The 26915-nt window shown below is 44.4% G+C and overlaps 1 protein-coding gene across 1 annotated transcript in view; it reads right to left on the reverse strand.

Moving 5' to 3' along the window:
- HMCN2 (hemicentin 2) overlaps nt 1–26915 on the reverse strand; it is a 186074-nt gene that overhangs the window by 57318 nt on the left and 101841 nt on the right. Inside the window, 22 exon segments of the mRNA XM_069069359.1 lie at nt 342–455; nt 1015–1176; nt 1953–2049; nt 2388–2575; nt 3591–3704; nt 4013–4231; nt 5521–5671; nt 6753–6895; nt 7405–7518; nt 9150–9323; nt 11992–12183; nt 12572–12658; nt 15826–15939; nt 17664–17831; nt 18486–18767; nt 19499–19660; nt 20803–20922; nt 21124–21220; nt 21987–22162; nt 22591–22714; nt 23420–23577; nt 26728–26904. Of these exon segments, the coding sequence (XP_068925460.1) occupies nt 342–455; nt 1015–1176; nt 1953–2049; nt 2388–2575; nt 3591–3704; nt 4013–4231; nt 5521–5671; nt 6753–6895; nt 7405–7518; nt 9150–9323; nt 11992–12183; nt 12572–12658; nt 15826–15939; nt 17664–17831; nt 18486–18767; nt 19499–19660; nt 20803–20922; nt 21124–21220; nt 21987–22162; nt 22591–22714; nt 23420–23577; nt 26728–26904 (3333 nt within the window).

Genomic DNA, 26915 nt, shown 5'->3' on the forward strand with positions numbered 1-26915 from the left:
CTCCAGGTCTTCACAGTGTGAAAAGGAGAAGACAAAACTATGCTGACTGCCCCTTTGCCCATGACACTGGTTCATGGGGGGAAAGGTCTTGGGTGCTTCTAAGTATCCTAAGTCTCTTCCTCAACAATACTCGGTCAGGGAGGATAGAGGTGGCCACGGGGGGGGGACAATCCCAGAATTCAGAATCGCAAAACCAAATGATGTCAGAGGTGGAGGGGACTGAGAGACCCTTTGCTCCAACACCTTCAATTCACAGGCTTAAATGCCCAGAGTGTCAGCAAAGCACCCAGTAAAGAATGGGAAGGAAGATAGGAAATGCTGCCCACCTGGACACTGCTTACCAAACACACTGAGCAGCACCAGCTTCTGGTCTCTGCCAGCCACGTTGAGGGCTTCACAGGTGTACGTGCCTGTGTCAGATGGCTGGGGCCGGGGCAGCTGCAGGGTGTGGGTACCTGGGGAAGTACAGAGAGGGGAGAACTCTTCATGCCAGGAAATTGGGCCTTCTGACCTCTACCCTTTAATTCTGTTTCTTCTCCCCTAAATCACTTAGTCAATAGAGACTAAGTATCTGCTTTGTGCATTCATTCTTCCATCTAATCAATCAGTTATTTACTCAATGAACTTTAAAAATTGGATTCTCATATTAAATTCATTAGTTAGACCATTTTACAGATGAGGAGCCAAAGACTCCAAATGACTTTTCTACAATCACAATACAAATTAATGGCAGAGCTAGGGCCAGAACCTAGATTCCTGATTTTTAGTCCAGGATTATATTATACCCCATTTATATGTATACTCCATATTTCCTAGCAGAGTGCTCAGAACATAGTAGGCATGTTATTGATTTGACATATTCATGTCTTCCTAAATGTACTGCTCTGACCATTAATTAAGACAGCCTGTCCACACCAGCTTATTGCAATGGGACATATCCTTCTGCCAAGGCTCGAGATGGCCAGGTCCCCCAGGGACACAGCTTTGTCCTGCTGAGATTATCGATTTACCCACCAGGCAGGAGGAAGACCTCTTCATTGAAAGGGAGAGCCCAGCCGTCCTTGTACCATGTCACCTCGGGGCTAGGGTGAGAGCGGACATCGCAGGCAAGGGACACACTGCTATTCACAATGGCTGTGATGCGCTCTGGGTTCAAGCCAGTGATCCTGGGGGGAGCTGACCCCATTGTCATACAAGAACCAGAGAAAGACAAATGAAAATGCAAACCTCAGCTGCATGAACCTTTGAGTTTGAGTGACTATTACTGAATGGCTGTGGAGGTTACAAAGATGGTATAGACCTGGTCCTAAGAATCATAGGATCATCGATTTAGAGCTGGAAGAGGGCCATCGCATCTAACTCTCATTTTACAACTGGTTAAGGGACTTACCCAGGGTCACAGAGGCAGACAGAATCAGAGGTAGGGTTTCAACCCATTTACTCTGACTCCAGAGCTAATGATCTTTCTGTTGTATTAATAGTTCCTCTGTCATAAAATCATAGACTATGAGTACTTGAAGGGACCTAAAAGATTATCAAACCCAACACCATAATTTTACAGAAGGGGAAACTGAGGCCTAATGAAAGGCATGACTGGCCCAAGGTCATAGCTGGTTAGTGGAAGAGCTGGGACTGAAACCCTAGTTTCCTAATAGTCTATCCCTCATTCTGCCATTCCGTGATGTCTGCCACCTGTTCCCCCAGAGGAATGAGCCAAGCCAGAGGGAGGGGATGAAGAAGGGGGATGATCACAGAGAAGCCGTAATCCTCAACAACTGGTACGATTATCATCATCATGCCTCTTTGTAAGCGGCCTTTTCCATGAGAGCAGGAACTGTACTTTGTTTAAACTTTTATATTTCCCTAGCACTTAGCACAGTGTTCTGTATACAGAGGTTACTTAATACATGTTTGTTCAACATAGCTATACGACGCCTCCCTCACCATCTCACCTTGAACCTTTAGAGTGAAAAGCTTCTCAGCTGAGCCTGCTGAATTCTCTGCCACACACATATAGCTAGCAGAATCACTCACATTGGCAACAGAGACCTGCGAGAAGGGGAAATGGTGCCCAGGCAGTGCCCATGGGTGAGATGGCACTAAGGGAATCCCTGCAGAGCTACCGCCAGTCCCCATAGTGCCTGGAGAGCAGAGAGCAGGAGAGCCCAAATGGGGTGCTGCCAAGAGCGGGGTAGCCAGGAGGTAGCTCTCTTATCACCATCCCCCCTACCAATCATGTATGTGGCCTAATCCTGGGGCTTCTGTGAGTAGCCATGTGGCTTCAAGCACAGCTGCCCACTTGGCATGAAAAATGATAGCCCTGAGGTCCCAACCTGGCACCTGGCCCTCTGCCCACTCTCACTGGTAAGCCATGAGGAGACTGTGACCTGTAAGACTTGCCCATCCTCCAGGGCCTGGTGCTTTGAGCTAGGGGTGAAGGGCAGCCCATTCTGGAGCCATGAGATAACTGGTGGTGGGGTGCCCAGGGCCTGGCACTGCAGGCTGACCGTGCTGTTGGCATTCACCGTCACTTCCTCTACCAACTCTTCAGGATCCCCCTGGATCACAGGTGGTGCTAAAGAGGCACAAGAAGAGAAGAAGGTGTGGAAGAACCCTGAGCCTGGCTGGCACCATGCCCAGATAGAGTCCTGGGCTTAGAATCACAAAGATCTCACTGCAGTCCCTGCTCCAGACACTCACTAGCTGGGTGACCTTGGATAAGTCACTTAACTTCTCTTAGACTCAGTTTCCTCATCTGTAAAATGGGGATCATAATAGCACCTGCCCCAACAGGGTTGTGAAGACCAATCAAGAAGACATATGTTAAATGTGCACGTGCATAAAATATGCAAATATGTAAACTATGCATTTGCATTAAAATGACATTTGCAAACCTTAAAGTACTGTATAAATGATAGCTATTATTATCATTATCATTACCCTCCCCTGCCACACTTCTTTCCTGAACTGGTGGTTAGACCAGTTGGCAGTTTCTATGCTTTCGTCCAAGGCAGGAGGAGCGCTAGCCAGTAACGCACAAGGTGGAAAAGTAACCTGTCCTCCAGTGAAGGTCTCTGACTTGGCAACAACTGAGTTAGCCAAGGTCATGTTCATCTCTTCCTAAACTTCTTTTTTTTGTTTTTTGGAAGGTGGAAGGTAGAGCAATTGGGGTTAAATGACTTGCCCAAGGTCATACGGCTAGTTTTGTTTTTGTGGGGGTTTTTGTGTGTTAAGTGTCTGAGGCCAGATTTGTACTCAGGTCCTCCTGACTCCAGGGCCTGTGCTTTATTCACTGCACCACCTAACCACCCCTAAACTTTTTTGATGGGTTTGGGAGTCCCCTGTCCCCAAGGAAGACATTAGCCATGTCTTATAGAAACCAGGAGGCTACGGACCTGAGACATCAGGTACAAGGTTCTGGGGTTCCTTCCAGAAGTCCTCCCCTGAATCCCTGACTGTCATCTCTCCTACCTCAGTACTGACTCCCTCACTGGAATGGGGAAGGGTAGGGGACCACATTGGGACATGCCCTTCATCTGCAGGATGGGATGCAGAGGGTCTCTCCCTCCCCTCTTCTCCCAACCACTCACTCAGCACCAAAAGCTCGTAATGAAGCCAATCCTCTCCAGCTTCATTGGAGGCTTTGCATGTATACCTCCCAGCATCCTCTGCTCGGACCATGGGGATCTGCAGGACCCGACCACCTGCAGAAGAAAAATGAGCTCAGAGGTCATAGGGCCTACCCAAGGGAAATAATCTGTACGAGAGATGGTCAGGATTAGGGATCAGCTGAGTCATGGTGGGGAGAGAGATCGAGACTCAGTCTGGCGTCAAGATCTTAGGGTCATGGTCAGGAAAGAGCCATTCAGAGTCAACTGACAATATTCTATGCCACAAATGCTTTTAATCATACAGATATGGTCAGGACACTAAGGTCATTTCATCATACCATCTTCAATTTGAGCCTACAAGGAAAGAGTAGAGAACTAAGTTGTTTTCCTGGAGTCCATACCTTGTAACACAGATACACCCTCAATGTCCGAGAGGGGCTGACCATCCTTATACCAGGTAAGCTGTGGGGGTGGGACAGCATTGGTGTCACAGTACAGGTAGGCAGGATTGTTCTCCACGATCTCCCGGTACTCCGTCATGCCTCCCCTCAGCTCCTCCTCCTGGTATCGGGTCTCAGAGGCTCCATTGGGATCTGAAATCTTCTGAAATATGGGGGGCACTGGAAGGGAGGGAAGGAAAACAGGACAAAACCATCAAGGGAGCTTTCCTTCCACGGGCAAAGCACTTCCCTTTCTGAGCCTGTTTCCTTCTCTACAAAATGTGATGGCTGGATTAGATGTTCTCTGAGGCTCCCCCCAGTTTATGATACATTGCACCACTTGTGTGCACTGAATATATTCTAATTTGTCATATATTTGTCTATGCCTTCCCACTCCGATAGGATTATAAACTCTTTAAAAGTAGTGATTCTCTTATTTATCTTACATCCCTAGCTAATCTAGCATAGCAAAATACATATCTATCTATATCTATATATATGCATGTGTATATATACATATATATGTATATATAGTATATGAAACATTACATAGACCCATATATAGATACATGCATATGTACACACATATATTTGTTTATATTATATATTTTTAATTTATATATATGTGTGTATATATAGTTGGATTTTACAAATGTTACAAAAGAATAAATAATCTCTAAAGCCACATCCAGACCTACAATTTTTTTAAAGTATTTTTTTTATTTATTTTGCTTTTTGGAGGGCAGTTGGGATTAAGTGACTTGCCCAAGGTCACACAGCTAAGTTTTTGTGTTAAGTGTCTGGGGCCAGATTTGAACTCAGGTCCTCCTGACTTCAGGGCCAGTGCTCTATTCACTGCACCCCTAGCCGCCCCTCCTACAATTCTTTTATGCCATATGGTCATATAGGGTTAATTGACCTTAACCCAAAGAAGTTAGAAAGTTAATGCATTTACAAGCTATATAATTTCCTGGTCTGGTAGATAGCCATTCTTGAAGTCAAGAAAACATAGGTTTAAGTCCTATCTTTGACACATATTGGCTGTGTGACCCTGGGCAAGTCACTGAATCTCAGTGTTCTAAGCAAGCTACGAAGTCTAAAAGTTGCAGAAAAGGTGCTGACCTGCATTGTAGGAGTTAGTTTCCTCACCTGGGAGTTCCCCATAATAATATAATCACAGAGTCAGGCCCTATCTTTATGAGATAATATATGTATAAAACATTTTGCAAATTAAATTAAAGTACTCTCTAAATAGATATTTACATGGGGGAAGGGGTTGTTGCGTATGGCATCTCTCAAACTCTAGGCAGCATTAGCCCTGAGCCTGGGCTTCTTAAGGTCGAGAGAAGGGAGCTAGCTTGAATGTAAAGTATATCCCACCTTGTAGGTGCACAGGCGCATTGGCCACCCAGTGTCTCCAAGCCTTTCTGCCAGTCCTCATACTCACTCTTCTCCTCAGGGACACCTACCCTGGATAAGCACATTGAAGTCTTTGTCGTCCTCGCCAGCCGTGTTGGTGGCCACACAGAGATAGCGCCCTGAATCCCAGGCCTTGGTTGGATTGATCTGGAGAAGCCTCCCATCAGCCAGCAGGTGAAGGCGATCATCAGGGCTCACGGGCTGATGGCACAAAACAGGGAGCAGAGGGAAGCAGAAATAAAACCAAATGGGCCAGAGCAGCGTGTGCATTTACTTTGGCCAAGGAGACCAGAGCACACTTCACTCGAGTGGAAAGGTTCACACCGCCAGGGCCGTGGCTCCCTGGCCACCCTCTGTACCACATTAAGAGGATGCAAATATTCCCAGTGACACCTCACGTGGCCTGGCCCCTCACCCACATGCCTGCCCACAGTCCCCTCAAATAGGTCAGATATGGATGAAAGGCCTGTCGTGGCATCTATGCTCTACAGTCTCAGCCACCAGGGGGACTTATTACAGCCACATGGGGCTCTCAACTGTTTCCTGGTCTCCCTCATAATAAAAAAGCAAACATTTGCACGATAACTAACCTACACTGACCCCAAGAGGTCAAGGTTAGGAATCAGCTTGTAGATCTGAGCTGTGAGGGGGGGGGGGGGGGGGGAATCAGGGCACCAGAATATCCACTAGTACCTAAGGCCTGCTTCCCAACCTGCGCTTGCTTCTCAGTTCTCAAATTGTGCCCTGACTCCAGCATGGTAAACTCAGTTATCCCTAGAACTATAGCATGGGACAAGAGAAAGAAGCCTGGCCTAGCAACTAGGAGACCTACCTTTCCTGGCTATGTGACTGTGGTCAAATTGTTTAACCTCCCTGGCCCTCAGTTTTTTCAGCCATAAAATGTTTGTATTAACTACCTCACAGGATTATTGTGAGGAAGGCATTTTGGAAGCATTCAAGCTCTATAAAAATGAGAGCTATTAGGATGATTTCCAATACTCAAATGTGGCCTGTCCCAGCAACATCCTGCTTTGTTCATCTTTTTCCTCAAAGGGAAGTTTTCAGATTCCACCTGAATGTCCCACAGGCCTTCCTATTCCATCTTTTCAGGCTTGGGAACCTGGAGTCAGACTGAGATAGTACCAAAGAGTCTGGGGTCTATACACTAGCTAAAAGCCCCCACTTTCAACCTCACATTGAATCTTAAGGATAAAAAATTTCTCAGCTGACCCTGCGGAGTTCCCTAGAACCAAGAGTGTACTGGGTCCCCTCCCTGGCTCACCTGTCCATCCTTGTACCAGGTGATGGTTGGAGGGGGCATAGCCCAGGATTCACACTCCAAGCTCAGGGTGCTGTTGACCTTGGCCTTCACCTCCTTAACACTGAATTCATCCAAGGGATCATCCTTGGAAATGGAAGGAGGAACTGGAAGCAGAGCAGTTCAAGAGTCAGGCTTTATTGAAGAAATGCAGCCTTTTGCCCTGGGAATGGGGCAGACCAGGAAGACTTCCCAGAAGGCCCACCCAGATTTCAGATTCTGAGATTATAAATCATGGGACCCCTAATTGTCCTGCCAGAGCCCGAAGTAATGGAATGAAGGAGGGACTGGAGTTATACATCCCCAGCTAAAGAATACACATGAAAGAACAGAATGTGATAGCAGCACTCAGGTGAGTCATCTTCTAGTCCCAGATCTCTCACCAGCTAACTGTGTGACGTTATACTAGCCTCTTCCCCTCTCAGGGCCTCAGTTTTCTCTACTGGCAAGAAGGAAAGCTAGTGAGGCTTGCCTTTATTACTGCCTCACTTGTGAGATTCAAATGAGACACATGGAGGCACTTTTTTTTTTGGCATATGAAATTAAATACAAATGTGGCAGATGAGTCCGGGCTGTTACATCAATAGGTGTTTTGCCCAGGGATACTGTTACATACTGAGCACTTCTACATTGTAGTTCTTCACAGCCTCCCCAACTTCATTAGTGACCACACAGGTGTATCGGCCAGCATCCTGCTCCTGGGCGTTGAGGATCTGCAATCCGTGGGTGCCTGCTTGGGGTTCAGAAGCCAAGATTCACTGTCGAGCTCCCCTAAGGGCCTCCAGTCTTCCTAGGAGTCCCTACCCTACCTGCGCTGGGGAGGGGGCCCTCAAAGGTAAGGCCTAGCCATAGCCAGCTGGGACAGTGCTAATCACACTAGCAGAAGAGAAAGAAGATGGTCTTTAGAGGCCTAGGACCTGGGCTTGGATCTGGGCTCTGCTGCTTACTACATGAATTGCAACCTCTTCATCTCTCTGGACCTCAGTTTCCTCAATTATAAAATAAAGGGGTTGGACTAACTGGACCCGAGTTTCCTTCTAGCCCTATGACTGCAGTATGTGGAGGGCTAAGCAACATAGCTTTCACTGGCAGGGACCAGAACTTGGAAAGAACCCTTGACTAGGAATCAGAAGACTTAGATCTGAGTCCTGACTTCAACATTTCCTAGATGTGTGAGTGTGGGCAAATCATTTAGCCTCTCTGGGCCTCAATTTTCTCATCAATAAAATGGGAACAATAGTTCTCACACCAACTACCTCACAAGGCTATTGTGAAGAAGGCACTTTGGAACTCTTAAAAAGGGAGAGATTGTTTTTCATGGCACAGTTGTCAGGAAGATTGCTCCTGCCAGAGAAATGCAGAATATCTGTTCTTAGTCTGCCCTTCCCCACCCTTACCACACTCCAATCAGCTATTGAAAATTATTATTCTTTTTTTTTTATCAACAGGCTCCTAGACCAGGTTAACTGGGGATTGTCCCCCCCTCCCAGGTGAAAGAGGAGCTAAAGTAGCTGAAGGTGAAACAGCAAGCCCATGGTATTCTCCAGGCTTTGTCCTTGCTTGGGTTGCTATGCCCTCTTGACCCACCCTGTCACCCTGATTTCTTTAGATCTCTTGGTTGTTGACTGAGTGCTTAACCTTCTGACTATCCTTGCACTAATCTACAGAATTGTAGATCCTCCCAGATAAGGGCTGTTTGTGTGTGCTTTTAAACATCTGCCCTCCAGTATCTGTCCCTCTTTATTTCTTTTTGCTTACTTTGCTTCTGACCCTTTGGTTGACCTGATTGCCTTTCATGTTTCCAGCATGTCCTGCTTCCCTGGTTCCAGGTCCTGACCCAGGCTTCTCAGCCTGTTTCTACCCATAACCCAACATGGCATGAACCAAGCCTTCAGTCTCACCCTAAGAGAAGTCATTTTAGGGTAACTAAGTGACACTGGGTCTTAAGACAGAAAGATCTGAGTTCAGATCTAACCTCCAACATTTAATAGCTATGTATTCCTAGACAAATCACTTAACCTCCATTTCCCTCAGTTTTACCTATAAAATGGAGGTGAAAATAATAGCCCCTATACCAGGATTATTATTATGAAAAAATAAGATAATACTTGTAAAATGCTCTGTAAATTTAAAGTGCTATAGGTTATTATTATTTTTAATTTTAACAATGCCAACATGCTCTAAACCACTGGACAGTGGTGACAATTTCAGCCCCTAGCTTATAAACTAGGGCTCTATTCCTACTTCCCAACCTGAAGAGATAAGGTTTGGGGGACCACTTGTGTCTGTAATTCATCCCACCTCCAGCACATGTGGATCAATTCCCCCAGTTGCAGCCCCTTACACCCTAGAAGCCATCACCTGGGAGCAGTTGGGTATTTCCTGAGGCTTGAAATGGAGCACCATCCTTCATCCAGGTAATAATAGGGGAGGGGAATGCAAGGGTCTCACAGATCAGGGAGATGGGGTTGTTGATAGTCACTGTCACTTCTTCATCTGGACTGTCCTCAGTCACTCCCAAAATAGTGGGGACCACTGCAGAAAAGAGACGCTTATGAAATGTGGCCAGGGTGGGCAATATCCCAGGAACTCATGCCTAAAGACAAGGGTGGCTCTCAGAGCTGAGGTGGGTGGGGGTCTTTAGATGACCTGCAAACAGCACTCCAACTCTCAGAGTAGGAACAGGCTTCAAATGCCATCTAGCTCAGCCCACATCTGAAGAAATAAAGCATCTATAAAAGGAGACATTAACCTGAGCTTTTCTGCTAATATTTTGATTATATTTCAAAAGAATTGATTTCCTTTGTAATCCTGTGTAAAATACATTTAAAAACATTATTCTGAGAAGGGGTCCATGGGCTTCTCCAAACTGTCCCAAGGGATCCAGGACATAAGGTGAGAAATCCCTGCCCTACAATATTCCCAATAAGTGATCATCCAGCCCTTGGCTTGAAGACTTCAACTGAGAGGAAACACATTCACTTGTCTTTATGTGTTCTGGGGTGTTTTATGCATAGTCCATGCTCAGGAAGTTCTTTTTTTTTTTTTAAGCAATTGGGGTTAAGTAACGTGCTCAAGGTTACATGGCCAGTTATTTCTGGGTGTGGTGCTAAGTATCTGAGCCCAAATTTGATCCTCAGGTCATCCCGACCCCGGAGCCGGTGCTCTCACTTGATGTGCTACCTGGCCTCCCCTCAGGAAGTTCTTTTGATTGATGAAAATGTCCTGTTTTCCCCAACAATCACCATCAAGCTATCTTTCACTAGGCAGTCTCTGTCCTGGACCCCTTTTCTCTTACCTTTCTATACCTTCTTTTTTTGGGTACTCATCAACTCCCATGGGTTGGTTCAATCACCATCTCTGTGCAGGTAACTCCCACATCTTTACATACAGACCAAACCTCTCTCCTGAATTCTAGACCTCAACTGACACCTGCCTGCTGGACAGCTCCCCCTGAAAGTCCTACAAATCCTTTTCCATCCTTCTGGTCACCCAAGTTCTCAAGTTGGGAGTCATTCTCAACTCTTCACTCTCCCTACATTATCTAATCAGTGACCAAGTCTCATCAATTCTACCTCCACAGCATCTGTCCTCTTTTCTCCACTCCCATGGCCACCATCATGTTCAGGCTGTCATCACCACTCAACTAAACTAAAAATTAGAAGGCAATAGGATCCTAATTGGTCTTACTCTTCTTCTATGGGTCAATGATCCTCAGCAGCAATACCAAAATAGTATTCCTAAAAGCACAGGTCTGACCATGTCTTTCCTCTGCTTCAAGAAGCCTTATGCTTCTGGCTTTTAAAGACTTTCCCAAATTGACTTCAGCTTATTTTTCCAGATTTATTTCCTATTGGCTGTTCTCTGAACTGAACATCCTATTTCCTCCTACCTTGGGGGCTTTGCTTTGCACAATTTATTCCCCCATGCCTAGAACACACTCTCACCCCATTCCCTTAGGATCTTCAGATACCTTAAAGTCCACTTTTTACTTGAAACCTTTCCTGATTCCCAGAGTACAGCTTTCTCTCTCCCTCTCCTTAAATTACCTTGCATTTACTCATCAGAGTATACGTAGTATCCTCTCTCCACCCCCAGATAAACGTAAGCTCCTGAAAACAGACTGGTTTTGTTTCTGTCTTCTCATCTCCAACCACTAGCCCAGTGCCTTGCACATAGGAGGTATCTGATAAATATCAGGTGAATTGAATTAATTTCTACCTTATCCATGAATTTATCTTAACACTTCTTGAACCTGCTTATATTTCCAAACTAAATGTTTCGAGCTAATAGACAATAAAAAGAGTACTAGAATTGGAGTTAGAGGATCCCAGTTCAAATCCCAACTGCTGCCTGTGCTGATTCTGGACAAATTATGTAACTTCTCTGGGCCTCAGTTTTCTCATCTGTAAAATGAGGGGATTGTCCTAGATGTCCTTTGAAGTCCCTTCCAGCTGTATATCTATGGTCCTCTGTTTTTTATTCCCTGGTGTATAAATTAGGATAACTTTTCATTTAGACTGAAGTGACCCTGTTCAGCCTTCAAATGCCTCTCACCAGATATCAGGAACATGAGTATGTTCAATTAAACAAGCATCTTTTAAGTGCCTACATGACCCTTGCCCTCATGGAGTTTATGTTCTAACGGAAAGATAAACATATACAAATAAATTTAACACCCACATTTACCTTTTTTTTAATCTTTTTCATGATTCCATAGGTTTTTTTATGCTTTGTGGAGGAGGAAAGATCCTAGTTGAAGCCTCATGAACCATTTTACTATTTAGATCTTAGAGAACCTGCTGCCCTCTTCAAGGTAACCTCTAAAATGACTAATCTCCTTGAATTTCCCAGCAGCTGGTAAGGAGGATGGGTTTCAGAGGCATCATGGTACTGTTTAATGAGTGCTGGATCGATAACAGAGAAACTGGATTCAAATCCATACCTTACCACATCCTATATGAGTGACCTAGCCTCTGAGACCTCAGTTTCTGAATCTGTAAAATGAGGGTGTTGAACTCCATGATCTCCCTTCTAGTTCTAAATATGTGACCTTATGTGATCCTGAGTCCCATGTGTCTGTATTGAGCTCTAACAACTAGAGCTTAAGCAGCTCTAGGAGGGTCAATCTGTCTGTGTTGGGAGGTTTGGGGGTATCCGTCTATTGGATCCTTCATCATGGTACCTAGTGTGTGCCACTCACCCAAAACACTAAGCTTATAGTGCTTGGTCTTCTCCGAGACTGAGTTAGATGCAATGCAAGAGTAGTGGCCAGAGCTGGAAAGATTGGTCTGAAGAATCTCTAGCACAGATCCGTCTGGGGATATATGATAGGGGTCTTCTCCAGGGAGAGTGCGGCCATCTTTGAACCATGTGACTGTTGGCTGGGGATGACCTGTCAATAGAGGCAAGTAAGAGTGAATGACAACACGTCTTTACAAGTCTAATGGCTCTTGTGACATGCAGCAGGCTCTAGAATGGTTCCAGGAAGCTTAGAACATTTTTGCCTCTAGACTTCATATCTAACCCCAAAGGTCTGAACATTAGGACCAGAAATGGATGGAGATAATGGACAAAGCGAATGTTTCTCTTCTCCATGGGATATTAGCCTCTCTCCCAGGAAGGAGTGAATATAAGTTAGTAGTTGGTAATAAATGGACAAGTAGCTGGAAATGGAAGAGTTTGAATGCAAACCTTGGTTTCTTGAGATTCCCTCCCATATCCCCATCCCAGATATCTGACCTCTGTATTTCCTGCTGCTTGTCATTCCATACAGCTTTTACCTGTGGCATTACAAGTTAAGGAAACAGACTGCCCTTCAGGAACTTTCACTTCTTCTTCTGGGTCCTCATTCTCAATTCTAGGAGGAACTGGAAGAAAGATACAACCACAAATTATCTACTAACTGTCTGCATGGTCTAGGTCACAGGGGTAGGACAGAAGTCATCAAAACACAATCTGCTACCTGTTTTTATATGGCCTAGAAGCTAAGAACTTTTTTTCTGTGAAGTTTACATTCAGGAAAGGGCTACACTTGAGGACCTAGAGGGCCACATATGTCCTTGAGACTGCAGGTTCCATGCCCCTGGTCTAGGACACAGGTCAGCAAAACACAATCTTCTACCTATTTTTATGTGGCCTAGAAGCTAAGAAAGGGTTTGTTTGTTTTTTCAAAGCAATTGGGGTTAAGTAACTTGCTCAAGGTTACACAGCCAGTTATTTTGTGTGGGTGCTAAGTATCTGAGGCCAGAACCGATCCCAGGTCTCCCGACTCCAGGGCCGGTGCTCTTACTCACTGCACCACCTGGTTGCCCCAGAAAAGGTTTTGTTTTGTTTTGTTATAACATTTTAAAATAAAGCATGACTTTTTAAAATGTAAAAGCATTCTTACATCCCAGGCTGCACAAAAATAGGCAATGAGCTGAATTTGGCCCAAAGGCTATATTCTAGTCTGCTGACCCCTGATCTAGGAGAAAGAAGCCTAAACTTAGAGTCAGTAGTAATAATAATAATAAAAAACAGTGACAATGACAATAAAGTAGGAACAGTGGCTAGAGATAAAGTAGATGAAGAGCTGACCTAAGAATCAGGAAGACCAGGGTTCAAGTCCTGCTTCTGACACATACTGGTTGTATGGCCCTAGATAAGTCACCTAACCACTCAGTGACCCCAGGTGACTCTTGAAGATGCAGAACAGCTACTGATCTGCATTAGTAAAGGGAGCTTCTTAGATTGATGAAATTATGGGACCAAAAAAATAACAACAATAATAGTAACATTAATAAATGGCTGACCTATATAGCCTTTTCAGGTTTACAAAGTGCTTTATATACATTATCTCATTTGATCCCGTAATGGGAATGGGAATGGGAATTTAAAGATCTTCCCTGCCCTTTAATTGACTGGGGGAGGGGGGGATTTGCAGACCTTCCCTGCTTTGAAAGTAAACTCTGCCCCCTAATAGGTTGAATGTAATTACATGGAGCCTGTGATGGAGGAAATTTGCTGAAGGATGCAGCAGAGCCCACAGGAAGCTTCCCTGCTGTAAAGATAAATTATGCCCCCTAATACATTGAATATAGTCCCATGGAGCCTATGGTGGGAGGAATTTTGCTGAAGGGAAGCAGAACCCACAAGAATCTGGGAGCCAGAGCTAGCAAGAGGTGGGAGAGAGAGGTGCTCAGAAAAGGGGAGAGAGAGAGGTTTGTGAGTAAATATTGATCTAATATTGGTTTGTGGAAAGGCTAAAGGATGCTGTGGCTCTCAGTGTTATTATGGCTTCTCAATATCTTTGGTACTATGATGGAATCAGCTTACTGGTTTGGGGATTTGGTTTTCTGGTGTCTAAATAAATGCTTCAGTTCTGTCCTCTACCTGGAGAATCTGTTATATTTTGTGATCAAACATCATGCAATATTTATAGTCACAGTCTTTATTGTGATCATGGGTCCTGTAAATATTGCATTGGTGCTACAGGTCCCCACAACAACTTTGTGAGGCAAGTATGATTGTCCCCATTTGACAGATGAAGAAGCTGAGGCTCAGAGTAGTTAAGACTTCCTTTCATAGTACATTGGACTCCAGATATAGCTCTTCCACTTACTAGGAGCAAGACCAGGGGCAAATCCTATTGCCTCCTTTGCCTTTGTTTCACAGAATCCCAGAGGTGGAAGGGACCTCAGGGGCCCCGTTCTCCAAACCCATATCTGAACAAGAATGCCCTTCACAACACAACCCCCAAGTGGTCACCTAGCCTTTACCTGAAGTGAGGGTAAACCCACTATTTCCCAAGGCAGCCCATTTCACTTTTGGAGACTTCCAATTGTTAGGAAGTTTCTCCTTATCTTGAGTCCTATATTGAGTTTTGCCATTTTGCAACATCTATCCATTGTTCCTAGTCCTTCCTCCTAAGCTCAAACAGAACAAGTCTGATCCCTCTTCCATAAGGACAGATAGTGCTTCGATTACTTGGCTTTGGTCATCACATTCCCCCTAAATCTTCTGTTTTTCAAGTTAAATACCCCCACTTTCTTCAGCCCATATGACATGACCTAGAATATCAGGAGCAACCATGTTGGTTGCCCCAATTTATTAATGTCCTTCCTAGAGATTAGACAGGAGTTTCCTGAGCCCTTTTCATTTCTTATGAAGAAGACTAGCCTTCCCTTTGACCAAGTATAGCTGTCTCCTGGGAGAACAGCAGATGTCCAAACATTACATCTACCACAAAGATCACTTCAAAATTTGCCCTATTCTCCAAACTTATTGGAAGCAAGGTCATCAGTCCTTGTCAATGTTATAGTAACTGCGCTGAAGAATTGCTGTGGTTAAAATTATCATTATCCCAAAATGTTAATCGAATCTGTAAAATGCCACCAATTAATCTGTGCCCTAGTTACTTAATGAGGTTGCCGTGTCAAATGAGATAATGAATTTGTAAGCAGTTAAAAAAAAATTAAAGCATTCTATACATTCTATAAAATTATTTTTATTAATAAAATTTCCCTTTCCCGGTCGGTAGTCTAAGTGGTCTATAAAAAACTAGACAATTCTTAAAGTGTAGACATCATTCCTTTTGTTGTTACATTTTAAGTTCTGAACTGTCTCCCTTCCTCCCCATCCCACACTAAAGAAGCTCACCATTTCACACACACACACACACACACAAATATATGTATGTATGTATGTATACACACATGTGTGTATGTAAACCATACTATGCATACTGTTATTAGGTTTTTTTTTTTCTCTGAAGGTGGTTAACATCTTCCTTCATAGTCCTTTGTAGTTGATTTAAGTGTTTATAATACTCGGAATAACTTAGTTGTTCATAGTTACTCTTTGAACAATATTGCTGTTACTGTATACAATGTTCTCTGAAGCATAGATCGTCTGCTGGGATGGAGAAACCCAGATCCAGCTCCTTCATTCTTCCCACCTTGCATCTATTTTCTGGACCCCTAAATACTTGTATTCCAAACTACCTTTTGGGCTTGTCCCAAGGTTATTTGGAAGCTTCAAAGTCTTTGATACTTACCCAATATCTCTACACTGAAATTCTTTCTTGCTTCCCCAACAATATTACTTGCAAGGCACAAATAGAGGCCACCATCTTCCTCCCGTATTCGGGTCAGTTTCAGAATTCGTCCACCTAGGGAGAGGAGAAGGAAGAAGGGAACAAATGAACTCAACCTACCCTCTAAGTCTCCCTTATATATGCCAAGGTGAAAAGCCCCACCAGCTTAGCTAGCAGAGACTAAGAGAAGGCTAGGCTTGTCCTGAAACCAACTGCTAGTCAGGGAAGTCTGTTTAGCTAACAGGAGGGAAACCAGGATGGTGAAGAATCTGGAAACCACGTCAGAAGGAACAGTTAAGAGAACTAAGGAAGGGTGGCTAGGTGGCACAGTGGATAGAGAACCAGCCCTGAGTTCAAATCTGGCCTCTGAAACTTGACACTGGCTGTATGACCCTGGGCAAGTCACTTAACCCTGATTGTCTCGCAAACAAAAAAGAGAACTAAGGAAGATCAGCCTGGAGAGAGGATTTGGGGGGAGGTTACAAAAGAGCAATCTTCAAATATCTAAATAATTTTCATACAAAAGAGAGAATGGAATTATTCTGTAGGTTTCCAGAGAGCAATACCAGGAAGAATGGGTAAAAGTTACAGGGAAGGGGCAACTAGATGGTACAGTGAATAGAGTACAGGCCCTGGAGTCAGGAGGACCTGAGTTCAAATCCAACCTCAGACACTTAACACTTACAACTGTGTGACCTTGGGCAAGTCACTTAACCCCAATTGCCCTGCCTCCCCCTCCAAAAAAAGTTACAGGGAAGCAGATTTTGACTCCAGTACAAGGGAAAACTTTCTAATAATAATTAGAGTTGTTCAACAATTACATGGGCTGCCTGTTAAGGATGAGTGTCCCGCTACTTTCTGTTCAAGCAAAGGCTGCATGGACAGCTTTGCAAGGTGCAGGGGTGCTGGAGAAGGTGTTCTTGCAAGGGAAGGAAGGTTAAACTAGGGAACTTTCAGGGTCTCTTCTATCTCTGAGTGTCTGTCATAGGAATAAGGGAACCTAAACAGGGCTAAGGGATGTGAGAGAGAGAGAGAGACAGAGAGAGAGAGAGAGACAGGAGTGTGTGTGTGTGTGTGTGTGTGTGTGTGCGTGTTTTCCCAAAAGGTACCAGTAGAGAGAGGCTTGATGTGAGTCAAGAAACCTGAACCTCACTACAGCATCACTGTGTGACCTTAGGGGTATGGACTTACCTGCCTGAACTTCTATTTCCCCTCCCACCTGTATGATGGGAAAATCCAGTTGGGAGGATAAACTAAGGTAATAATAATAGATGGTTACCAAGCCTCTCAGCTGATAGGATTCTAAATTTAGAGCAGTTAGATGGCACAGTGGATAGAGGACTGGACTTGGAGTCAGGATCTGAGTTCAAATATGGCCTCAGACACTTACTAACTGTGTGACCCTGGGCAAGTCACTTAACCCTGCTTTCCTTAGTTTCTTCATCTATAAAATAATCTGGAGAAGGAAATGGCAAACCACTAGAGTATCTTTGCCAAGAAAACCCTAAATGGTGTCACAAAGAGTTGCATACAACTGAAAGGACTGAACAACAATAAATTTAAAGCTGAAAGGGACCTTAGAGGTCATCTAGCCCAAGCCCTCATTTTACAGAGGAGGAAAAGAAAAGTAAAGTACTTGTCCAAGTTAACACAGGTAAAAAATGGCAGAGCCAGGATTCAAACACAGGTCCTTCAAATCCATACCCAGCTCTGAGCTATGGGTCTGACAACTGAAGCTGAACCACACTGGAGGTCAAATAGACCACCTGCCTGTGACATCCCTCCACATCTTGCCTCACCTGCTAGGAAGTAAGTGTCCTCTCCAGGACTGATGGGTTCTTCCCCACGGAACCAGCGGAGTACCGGGGAAGGGCTGCCTGAGGCCTCACAGAGTAGAGTCAGGGTACTGTGCAGCATTGCTGTGACATTGGTCAGTGGGTCAGTGTCCCCAATGAGCTCTGGGGGAACTAGATATGAAAAACAATTTTATTAATAAATAAAATCTATGTACTTAAACCATCTAAATTTATCTCCTTCCCTTCCTTCCTTACCCCCTTCAACACAGACCCTTTAGTCTAAGAAGATAAAGGACCACAGGATCATAGTTTTAGAATTGGAAAAGATCTTATAGGTCATGGAGTAGAACTCCTTCATTTTACAGATGAGGAAACTGAGGCCCAGTGAGATTATCTGGTTTGCCCAGAATTACATAGCTAGTGTGTATTTGGGGTAAGGTTTGAACCTGGGCCTTCCTGATACTAAATCCAATCTTGCATTCCAACAAATCATTCTTCTACACCCTTTGTTAGATGGAATCTGGGATTAGAGAAACCATGAGGCTAACCCTGAGGCAGCAGTGCTCACAATTCTATGGCTGTAAGTGGAACTACACTAGTTTCTAGGGTAGTGCCTTTCACATAGTAGGTGCTTTAACAAGTCCTTCCTTCTTTTTTTCCTTCCTTCCTTCCTTCTTTCCTTCCTCCCTCCCTTCCTTTCTTCCTTCCTTCTTTCCTTTGCCCCTTCTTCCTCTCTCCCTCCTCCCTCCCTCCCTCACTCCTTCCTTCCTTCCCTTCTTCCCTTCCCCTGAGAGATCTAGGCCAAGATGCTGCCTCAGGCCTTACCTAGCACTGAGAGGTCAAATCTCCGTTCTGCCCGCCCAGCCTCATTCTCTGCTACGCAGGTGTAGCGTCCAGCATGGCCAGCCTGTGCCCATTCCACTTGCAGGGCCCTCCCCTGGCGCTGAAGGAGCAGGCCGTGTTCACTAGTCACAGGCCAGCCATCCTTCTCCCATGTCACCACTGGTGGCGGCTTCCCTGTGGCTTCACATTCCAGAATGACCTCTCCAGACTGGATCACAGACACCTCCTTAAGGAGGTCGCTGCTACCTGGGATCTTTGGAGCAACTGAGATTGAAAGGAAGAAGATTGTGAAGGTCATTGAGGAGTTTTCTATGACCTCTGGTCACCGTCATGGGAAAGGTCAAGCTGGCCAGACTCCAGCTAGACTCAGTTTAGTTCTGAGTGCTACCACTCAATGAGGATGGAGAGAACCTGGAATGAACTATGGAGGAAATCTTTACATCTGGGTAATAGAAATGTCTGCCCAGGCTAACTGAGGACAGCACTTCTTAGAGGCAACATGAACTAGAACTAGGCTTCTTAATCTGGAGTCCATGGATTCCCTCCTCCCCCAAGGGGGTCCATGAATAGATTTCATGGGCTCCATGAACTTAAATGGAAAAAAAGTGACATCTTTATTTCAATATAATTGGTTTTCTTTGTAACTATGTATTTTGTTTTAGGCATTTTAAACCGCTATCCTGAGAAGGGAGACAAAGGCTTCCCCAGATTGCCAAAAGGGGTCCATCAAGTGCACACACACACACACACACACACACACACACACACTGTTAAGAAACCCTGAATTAGAATGATTTATACTCTTGGGTTTCCGAGATAAAGTGTACCTTCAGGCCCCCCAGAAGGAGCAAACAATACAGAGTCAAACCCTGCAGCTCGCAAGCCATCAAGCTGTGGGTGGAGCTGGGCCAGTGTCTGCCAGATGTGGCCAGAGGAAAGGGCCCTGATGACCTTAAGCGGGTCCCATGCCTCCTTCTTATCCCACCCCAACTCACCATACACCTCCAATTGCTGCTCCTGGCTGCTGTTCCCAGCTATGTTGCTGCACTCACAGGTATAGTTGCCCTCCTGAGAAGCCTGGGCTTTTCCCAGATACAGCAGCCTCCCCACAGTCGAGATGGGTCCTGCGCTGCGCCCATTAGTGGGCAGGAGCATCCCTGGGTGAGATGGAGAAGGAAACAGAGCTTTTGGCTTTAGGGCCCTGGTGTATTTGGGTTCCCCATCAACCCCATTCCAGGAAGACCAACCCCTTCACGATCTTAGCTGCTTCTGCTGTTCTTTCCTAGGCCTCCCCACTTGAGGAGCCAAAGAGCCTAAGAGGGAAAGGATGAACCCGCCCCCCACAGTGCAGGTCACAGCAACCCAGACCCTCTGAGACTCGCAACCCTGATGAAGCGCTCCTTAGAGCCTCAAAAAAGACACTGATAACAAAAAAGCCTAGACTGGTCCCCTCTGTTCCTGAAAGACAAAAAAGTATTTAAAGTCAGAGGACTTGGGTTCGAATTCTAATTCTGCTCCTTAATATCTGTGTGACTCTGGGCAAATCACCAAGCTTCAGTTTCCTCATCTATCTAATAAGAGAGCTAGACTAGGCAGTCTCTAAGGGTCCTTCCAGCTCTGAATCTAGTAGCCTTTGAAAATGATTCCAATAGGTCAGATTCAGAACCTGGGCAAATAGACTGGGTACCTACTACATACAGAGTGCCCCAGGATGCCCAGACTGAGTGGGGAGTCCCTGATCTTAAGAAGCTAATGATCATAGTAGGAGATCCAGACAGACTGGGAGATGATTATGCATCATATAGTGTGGAGGGTATAAAGTAAAATAAAAGTTCAGGACATGACCTACTGTACCCACCATATACTGTCTTAGCTTGATGTTTTTAAAGATTCCTTTGGCAGCAAATTGAGGTGGGAAGGAGAGGAATGGGAGCAGGGAGGGGTCTGACCCCATTTGGGGTCAATTTAAACTTTAGAAGGTTAACATCTGTGCTATAATATATGATACATATCTATTCATTTATAGTAAAACAGAGCACAGGCATGAGAGGGTAGTCAGAATGGCTAAGGGTAAATTAGGTGTAAATAACAATAAATCTCTGATCATTCAGGGAAGGCTTTACAGAGATGTACTAAACAAGTCTTTGAAGATCAGAGAGAAATGAATAAGCACTGACTGAAGCAACCAAGATCCTCTGAGGGTCACTTATCCCATTTCTTCCTGCCCTTATCATTAGAGTGAGACCACAACAGAGTGTGGACATATGGGACTGACTTCCTGGGGGAAGGAGAGTCTTACCATCTTTCTTCCAGGTGATTTTGGGGAAGGGGATTCCCCAGCATTCACAAGACAGGCTGACAGGATGGCCCTCAGTCACCACCAGGGTCTGGGGCTCCCACGGAGAAAACTCTGGGGGAACTGAGCCAAAAAAGGAGAGAAGTTTATGCCTGGGGTCCCTTAGGGTTGAGTGAGAATGGGGAGAGACTGGAATAAAAGGAAGGCAGTGGTCCAACTCACAACCCAGACAAGATGAAATTTGCCCAGGCTTGTTACCCACATAGACAGGAGAGAAAGGGGGAGGAGGAGGAGTATAACTTCTGACCCTAAAAGAGACCTCACCCCAGACATTGAGGTTGTAGTGTTTCTCAGAGCGGCCAGCCTTGTTCAGGGCCTCACAGGTGTAGCGGCCCACATCCTGAACCTTGGCTCGTTCCACCTGGCCACAGAGGGAAAGGCGCCACATCATTCCTGAGTCATCCTTTAGAAAAGGCTAATCCAGCCCAGGTGCCTCTTCCCATCTCCCAACTTCAAAGCCATCCAAACAAATATGAATAACTGGGTTTCAATTCAATTGATTGCAATTGCTTTTATAGGTCTGTCCTTTTATGCCTGCCTATAATACCAAGTCTGCCTTAGCCTGTGAGCACTGAACAAGGAGTCAGGAGAATTGGGCTTTAATCCCACCTCATACTATGTGACATTATGTGATTCATCCTCTCTGAACCTTAATATCCTGATCTGTAAAATGAGGGGTTCAGATTAGATGATCTCTCAAGGTCCTTTGTAGTTCTGACATTCTATGGCCTATGTCCATGCTCTATGTTCCAAAATGCCTTCAGGCTTTAATGTCTTGTGACTCTGTAATAATAATAATATCAACAACAGCAATAAGTAACATATATAGCGCTTCAAGATTTACAAAGTACTTTTCTCACAATCCTGGGAGGTAGACAGCATAATCGTTACTATCCTCATTTTATAGATGACGAAACTTAAGCTCACAGGTAAAGTCATTTGCTCATGGTCACACAGCTGGCAAACATTAGAGTCAAGATCTGATCTAAAGTCTAGTGTTCTTTCTATGCACCACACAATCTTTTCTACTGGCAGGGGGCAGTACCTGTGACTGGCTCTGCCTACAGCCAAGCATGGCACCACTGAACCAAGGGTTCATTTAATAGCATGTCTTTGAAGCCACTCACCTGCAGGAGGGCTCCATTTGGAGAGAGGTGAACTCCTGGTCTGGGCTCAAGGGGTTGTCCATCCTTCCTCCAGCTTAGCACAGGAGGGGGCACAGCGTGGCTCTGGCACTCCAGGGTTACTGACTGGTTAACCAAAACAGACACATTCTGCTCTTCTCCCAGGATACTTGGGGGCACTGGAGAAGACAAAGGCATGGCAGGAGACAGACTCTTCCAGAGAGTACACAGAATGACAGTCCTCACCCCTTAACACCCCTTTTCTCAGTGCCAGTTTCTTCTAGGAAAAAGTCTTATTTGCTCCTGGGGCGGCTGAAAAGGAAAGGCATAACACAAGACCAGGGAAGAAGAGGAACTCAGTTTTTCAGGGGCTCCTGGTAACCTCTAATCCCATAAGACTATCAGTAGTTTCCAAGATACTTGTAGCTTAAATCCTCTCTTTCCACACCCCACCCATGCATCTCTTCAGGAAAAAGAAATTTACTTACTTTACTCACTTTTTTAAACTTATTTTTATTTATTTATTTATTTACTTAAACCCTCATTCCAAAGACCACACAGCCCCAGTGCCCTCCCCTCCCCATCCCCAAAGACTCTTATAACTCACAGTGGACCTGCAGGGTGACATCCCTCCGGTCCTCCCCGACGGCATTCACTGCCACGCAGGAGTATGTCCCTGAATCTGTGGCCCTGGAGCTTGCCAGGGTGAGCACATGGCCCCCAGGGAAGATCTGCCCTCCAAAAGAAATCAGTATTAGACACAGCTACCCACTCACTCAGGAAGATGAAATCGCCTATCTTAGACACAAGATGGCAAAGTTACTCTTCACACAGATGTTCCCTGGTCTCCCTCCTAGCTCTACTAAAAGCTGAGAGATTATCTGAGATACTGGAAGGTTCCCTGCAAACACACAGCACTGTTGGCAAACCTACATCCACACCACCCTCTCCCTGTTCTAAAATGACAACCATTTGCCAGCAGGCAATTAATCTTGAGCCCAAGATATGGTTCTCAAAAAATCCCAATGCTGCCTCTCCTCCGTGTAACCTCAGGCAAGTCCCTTAAAGTTTTTAGACCTTATTGTCCTCATCTGTAAAAGGAAGGGCTTTGACTTGAGATCACTTCTAGTCCTCATTCCTTGATTCTGTGATCCAGAATCCCAGAATTTGAGAACTGGAAGGCACTTCAGTGGTCATTTACCACAACCTATACACAAAAGGAAACTCTACTATAGCATACCCAACAAATGATCATCCAGTATCTGCCTGAAGACCTCTAAGGGGAGCCCATCACCTCTAAAGTTTTCTGTCCCATATTCCTTAGCAAACCCCCTAAAAATGAAGATCCCTCTAGCTTGGTATTTCCTATCTGAGAGGGAGGGGCATCTCCAGCTGTGAGCCATGAAACCATAATTTTTCATCCCAACTGCACTGACCTGGAGGCCAGAGGTCCCTGTGGCTGACACAGGGTTGCCATCTTTCAGCCACATGAGTGTGGGGTTGGGGGCTCCAGTGGCATTACACATCAGCCTCACTGGCTCATTCAAGAGCACGGGACCTGGGAGACTAGGAGCCAATGTGATTCGAGGAGGCACTGCAAAGGAAAGGATACAGATTGAGGGGCATTTGGGGGGTACAGGTCAGAGGAGAAGGGGGAAAGCCCTGGCCCTGTGTGTGAAGGACCTGCTGTTGAATGGCTGCAGAAACATACCACTAATCTGACCTATCCCCACTAAAAGATGACGTGATGAAGAGGAGGGATTGTTAGACTCCAAAAGACCTGTAAGATTCCAGAAGACCAGGGTTCAAATCTTGCCTTAGATACTTACTAGCTATAAGTCATTTAATCTTTTCATATCTCAGTTTCCTCATCTACAAAATTAGGAAGTTGGATTTGATGACTTCTTCCATCTCTAAATCTATAGCCCTACGATCTCTGTGCCTTCACTTGTGCTGTTTCCCCTGCTTAGGGAGTTCTCCCTCATTCTATTTATTTTCTGAAATTCTATCCATCTTTTATGCCATCTGCTCCATGAACCCTCCCCTTGGTTCCCTGGTTGATAATAACTTTCTCCTTTGGGCTGAACATAATACTTTGTCTAGTAACCCTTTAATGCATTTACATTATGGTCTGAAAAGGGTACATTTAATATTTCATTTAGTCTGAATTTTTAACTTTATTATTTATTTATTTTTAATGTTCTTTTCTTTTCAAATTGAATTCCAAATTCTCTCCCTCCCACCAATTCTTCCTCCACCCACTGAGAAGGCAAGCAAAACATCAGTTGTATGTGTGAAATCATGCAAGACACATTTCCATATTAGTCATATCACCAAAAATTAAAAGTAAGAAAATTGTACTTTAATTTGTACTCAAGAATTCATCAATTCTCTCTCTGGAGATGGATAGTAATTTTTCACCTTGAGTCCTTCGAAATTGTCTTGGATCATTGTATTGATCAGAGAAGTCAAGTCTTTCACAGTTGATCATCATTACAACATTGCTCTTACTGTGCACAATGATCTCTCAGTTGTTCTCACTTCATTTTGCATCAGTTCATATTGGTTTTGCCATGTTTTTTTTAAAACCATCCCCTTTATCATATCTTATAGCACAGTAGTACTCTATCACAATCATATGGCATAACTTGTTCAGCCATATCCCAACTGATGAGCATTCCTTCAATTCCCAATTTTTTGCCACCACAGAAAGGACTGCTATAAATATTTTTTTACATATTATCTTTTTCCTTTTTCTTTGATCTCTCTGGGGTATAGATCTAGTAGTGGTATTACTGGATCAAAGGATATGCAGAGTTTTGTTGGTTATTTTTTTTTAGGGCAATTGGGGTTAAGTGACTTGCCCAAGGTCACATGGCTAGTTTTTGTTAAGTGTCTGAGGCCGGATTTGAACTCAGGTCCTCCTGACTCCAGGGCCACTGCTCTATTCACTGCGCCTCCTAGCCACCCCATTTGTCATTTCTGATAGGTGTGAGGTGGTATCTCAGAGTTGTTTTAATTTACATTTCTCTAATCATGATTTTATAGTATTTTTCATATGACAATAGATATCTTTGATTTCTTCTTTTGAAAACTACCTGTCATTTCTTTTAACCATTTACCAATTAGGGAATGGCTTTTATTTTTAGAAATTTGATTTATTTCTCTGTATATTTGAGAAATGTGGCCCTTATCAGAAAAACCTGCTGTAAATTTTTTTAGATTACTTTATGGTCTATAGTACCTTTTAGCAAAACAGTTTCCTTGATTATCTCTTTTAATTAGGTCTATTTTTGTTTTTGCTTTGCCTGAGATCATGATTGTTACCCCTGTAACTTCAACTGAATCACAATAGATTTTGCTCCAGCCCTTTATTTTAACTCTGTGTGTCATTCTGTTTCAATTATGCCTATTGTTGGATTCTAATTTCTAATCCATTCTGTTATCTATTTTCTTTTCATTGGTGAAATCATCCCATTAACAGTTATGATTACTGTGTACTTACCTCCATCCTATTTTCTTCTGTTTCTTTTCTCTCTCTTTTTTAGCCTGTTCCTCTTCAAAAATCTGTTTTGCTTCTGATTACTGCCTCCCATAATTCACCCTTCCTTTTATCATTCCCCCCGCCATAACTTTCATCTTCTTCCTGACCTCTTTTTCTACTGGGTAAAAAAGCCTTCTATATCCCCTTGAATGTGTACTATATATTTTTTCCTCTTTGAATCAGTTCCAGTGTGAGTGAGATTCAATCATTGCCTGTTACTTTCCCATTTCCTCCTCCCCTATAAAAGCTCTTCCTCATATGCCTCTTTTATGTGAGAAAATTTCTTACATTTTATTTCTTTCTTCTCCCTTCTCCCAGTTCTTCTCTCTTTCTTGCCCTTTATTTTTGAATTTGTTTTGGGATCCTACTTCCCTCCTTGCCTACAATGTCCATGAGGGTAGGGACCATATCTTATACAAACTTTGCATCTCCCCAGGACCTAGCACAGAGATTTGTGCATATGAGGCATTTAATAATTTTTGCTGTTGTTGCTAACCAAACAGATGTTTATTGCTTCACAAACTGATGAGCAGATATACCTGGAGTGAATTAAAAGGTTTGGATGGGGTAGCTATAAGTAGAGCTCAGGAGGCATGGGCTCTCACAGGTGGTGAGGAAAACTTTAGTGAGTGGTGTCAAGCTCAAATAAAAATGAGGACCTCTAAGCCATGCAAAAGATCCCTTCAGGCCACATATTGACTTGGAAAACTACATATCAAGATTATCTATGTTTTGTTATATTTTTTTATGTTTAGAAATATCTTCCAATTACATTTTTTTTATGGAGGGCATATGGAGGGCTTTTTGGAGGGCAATTGGGGTTAAGTAACTTGCCCAAGGTCACACGGCTAGTTTTTTTGTGTGTTTGTGTTGTGGCTGAGGCTGAATCTGAACTCAGGTCCTCCTGACTCCAGGGCCAGTGTTCTACTCACTGCACCACCTAGCGGCCCCCAATAATATTTTGATCGGGCTCAGTCACACTTGGAAGTGTGTGTGGGTGGAGGGTTTGACACCTCTGATTTATACCAAAGACCATTTGCCTCAAGCAAGAAGTGGCCAGGAAGCTCAGTTCTATAGGATAAGCCATGGAGCCTCTGGAAGCCCCTTGATCAAGGACACTGTCTCCTCCAAAGGACTGTGTTTTTCCTAAAATCTAGAACTTCTCAAGTCAAGGTATCCTCTCCCACAAAGACTGCTCACCATTAACCCGAAGGCCAAATTTCAGCTCACTGCTGCCAGCCACATTGGATGCCACGCACCGGTAACTTCCTGCGTCCGACAGCTGGGCACGCTTGATCCGGAGAACCCTCCCATCCCCCGACACAACCACACCAGGCTTAGGGGAGATAGGCTGGCGGCCCCTATACCATGATATTCCTGAGAAAGAG

Source organism: Petaurus breviceps, unplaced genomic scaffold (genome assembly GCF_028583685.1).
Source record: "Petaurus breviceps papuanus isolate PSGF00001 unplaced genomic scaffold, PetGlider_PUasm1.0 90779, whole genome shotgun sequence".
Taxonomy (NCBI): Eukaryota; Metazoa; Chordata; class Mammalia; order Diprotodontia; family Petauridae; genus Petaurus; species Petaurus breviceps.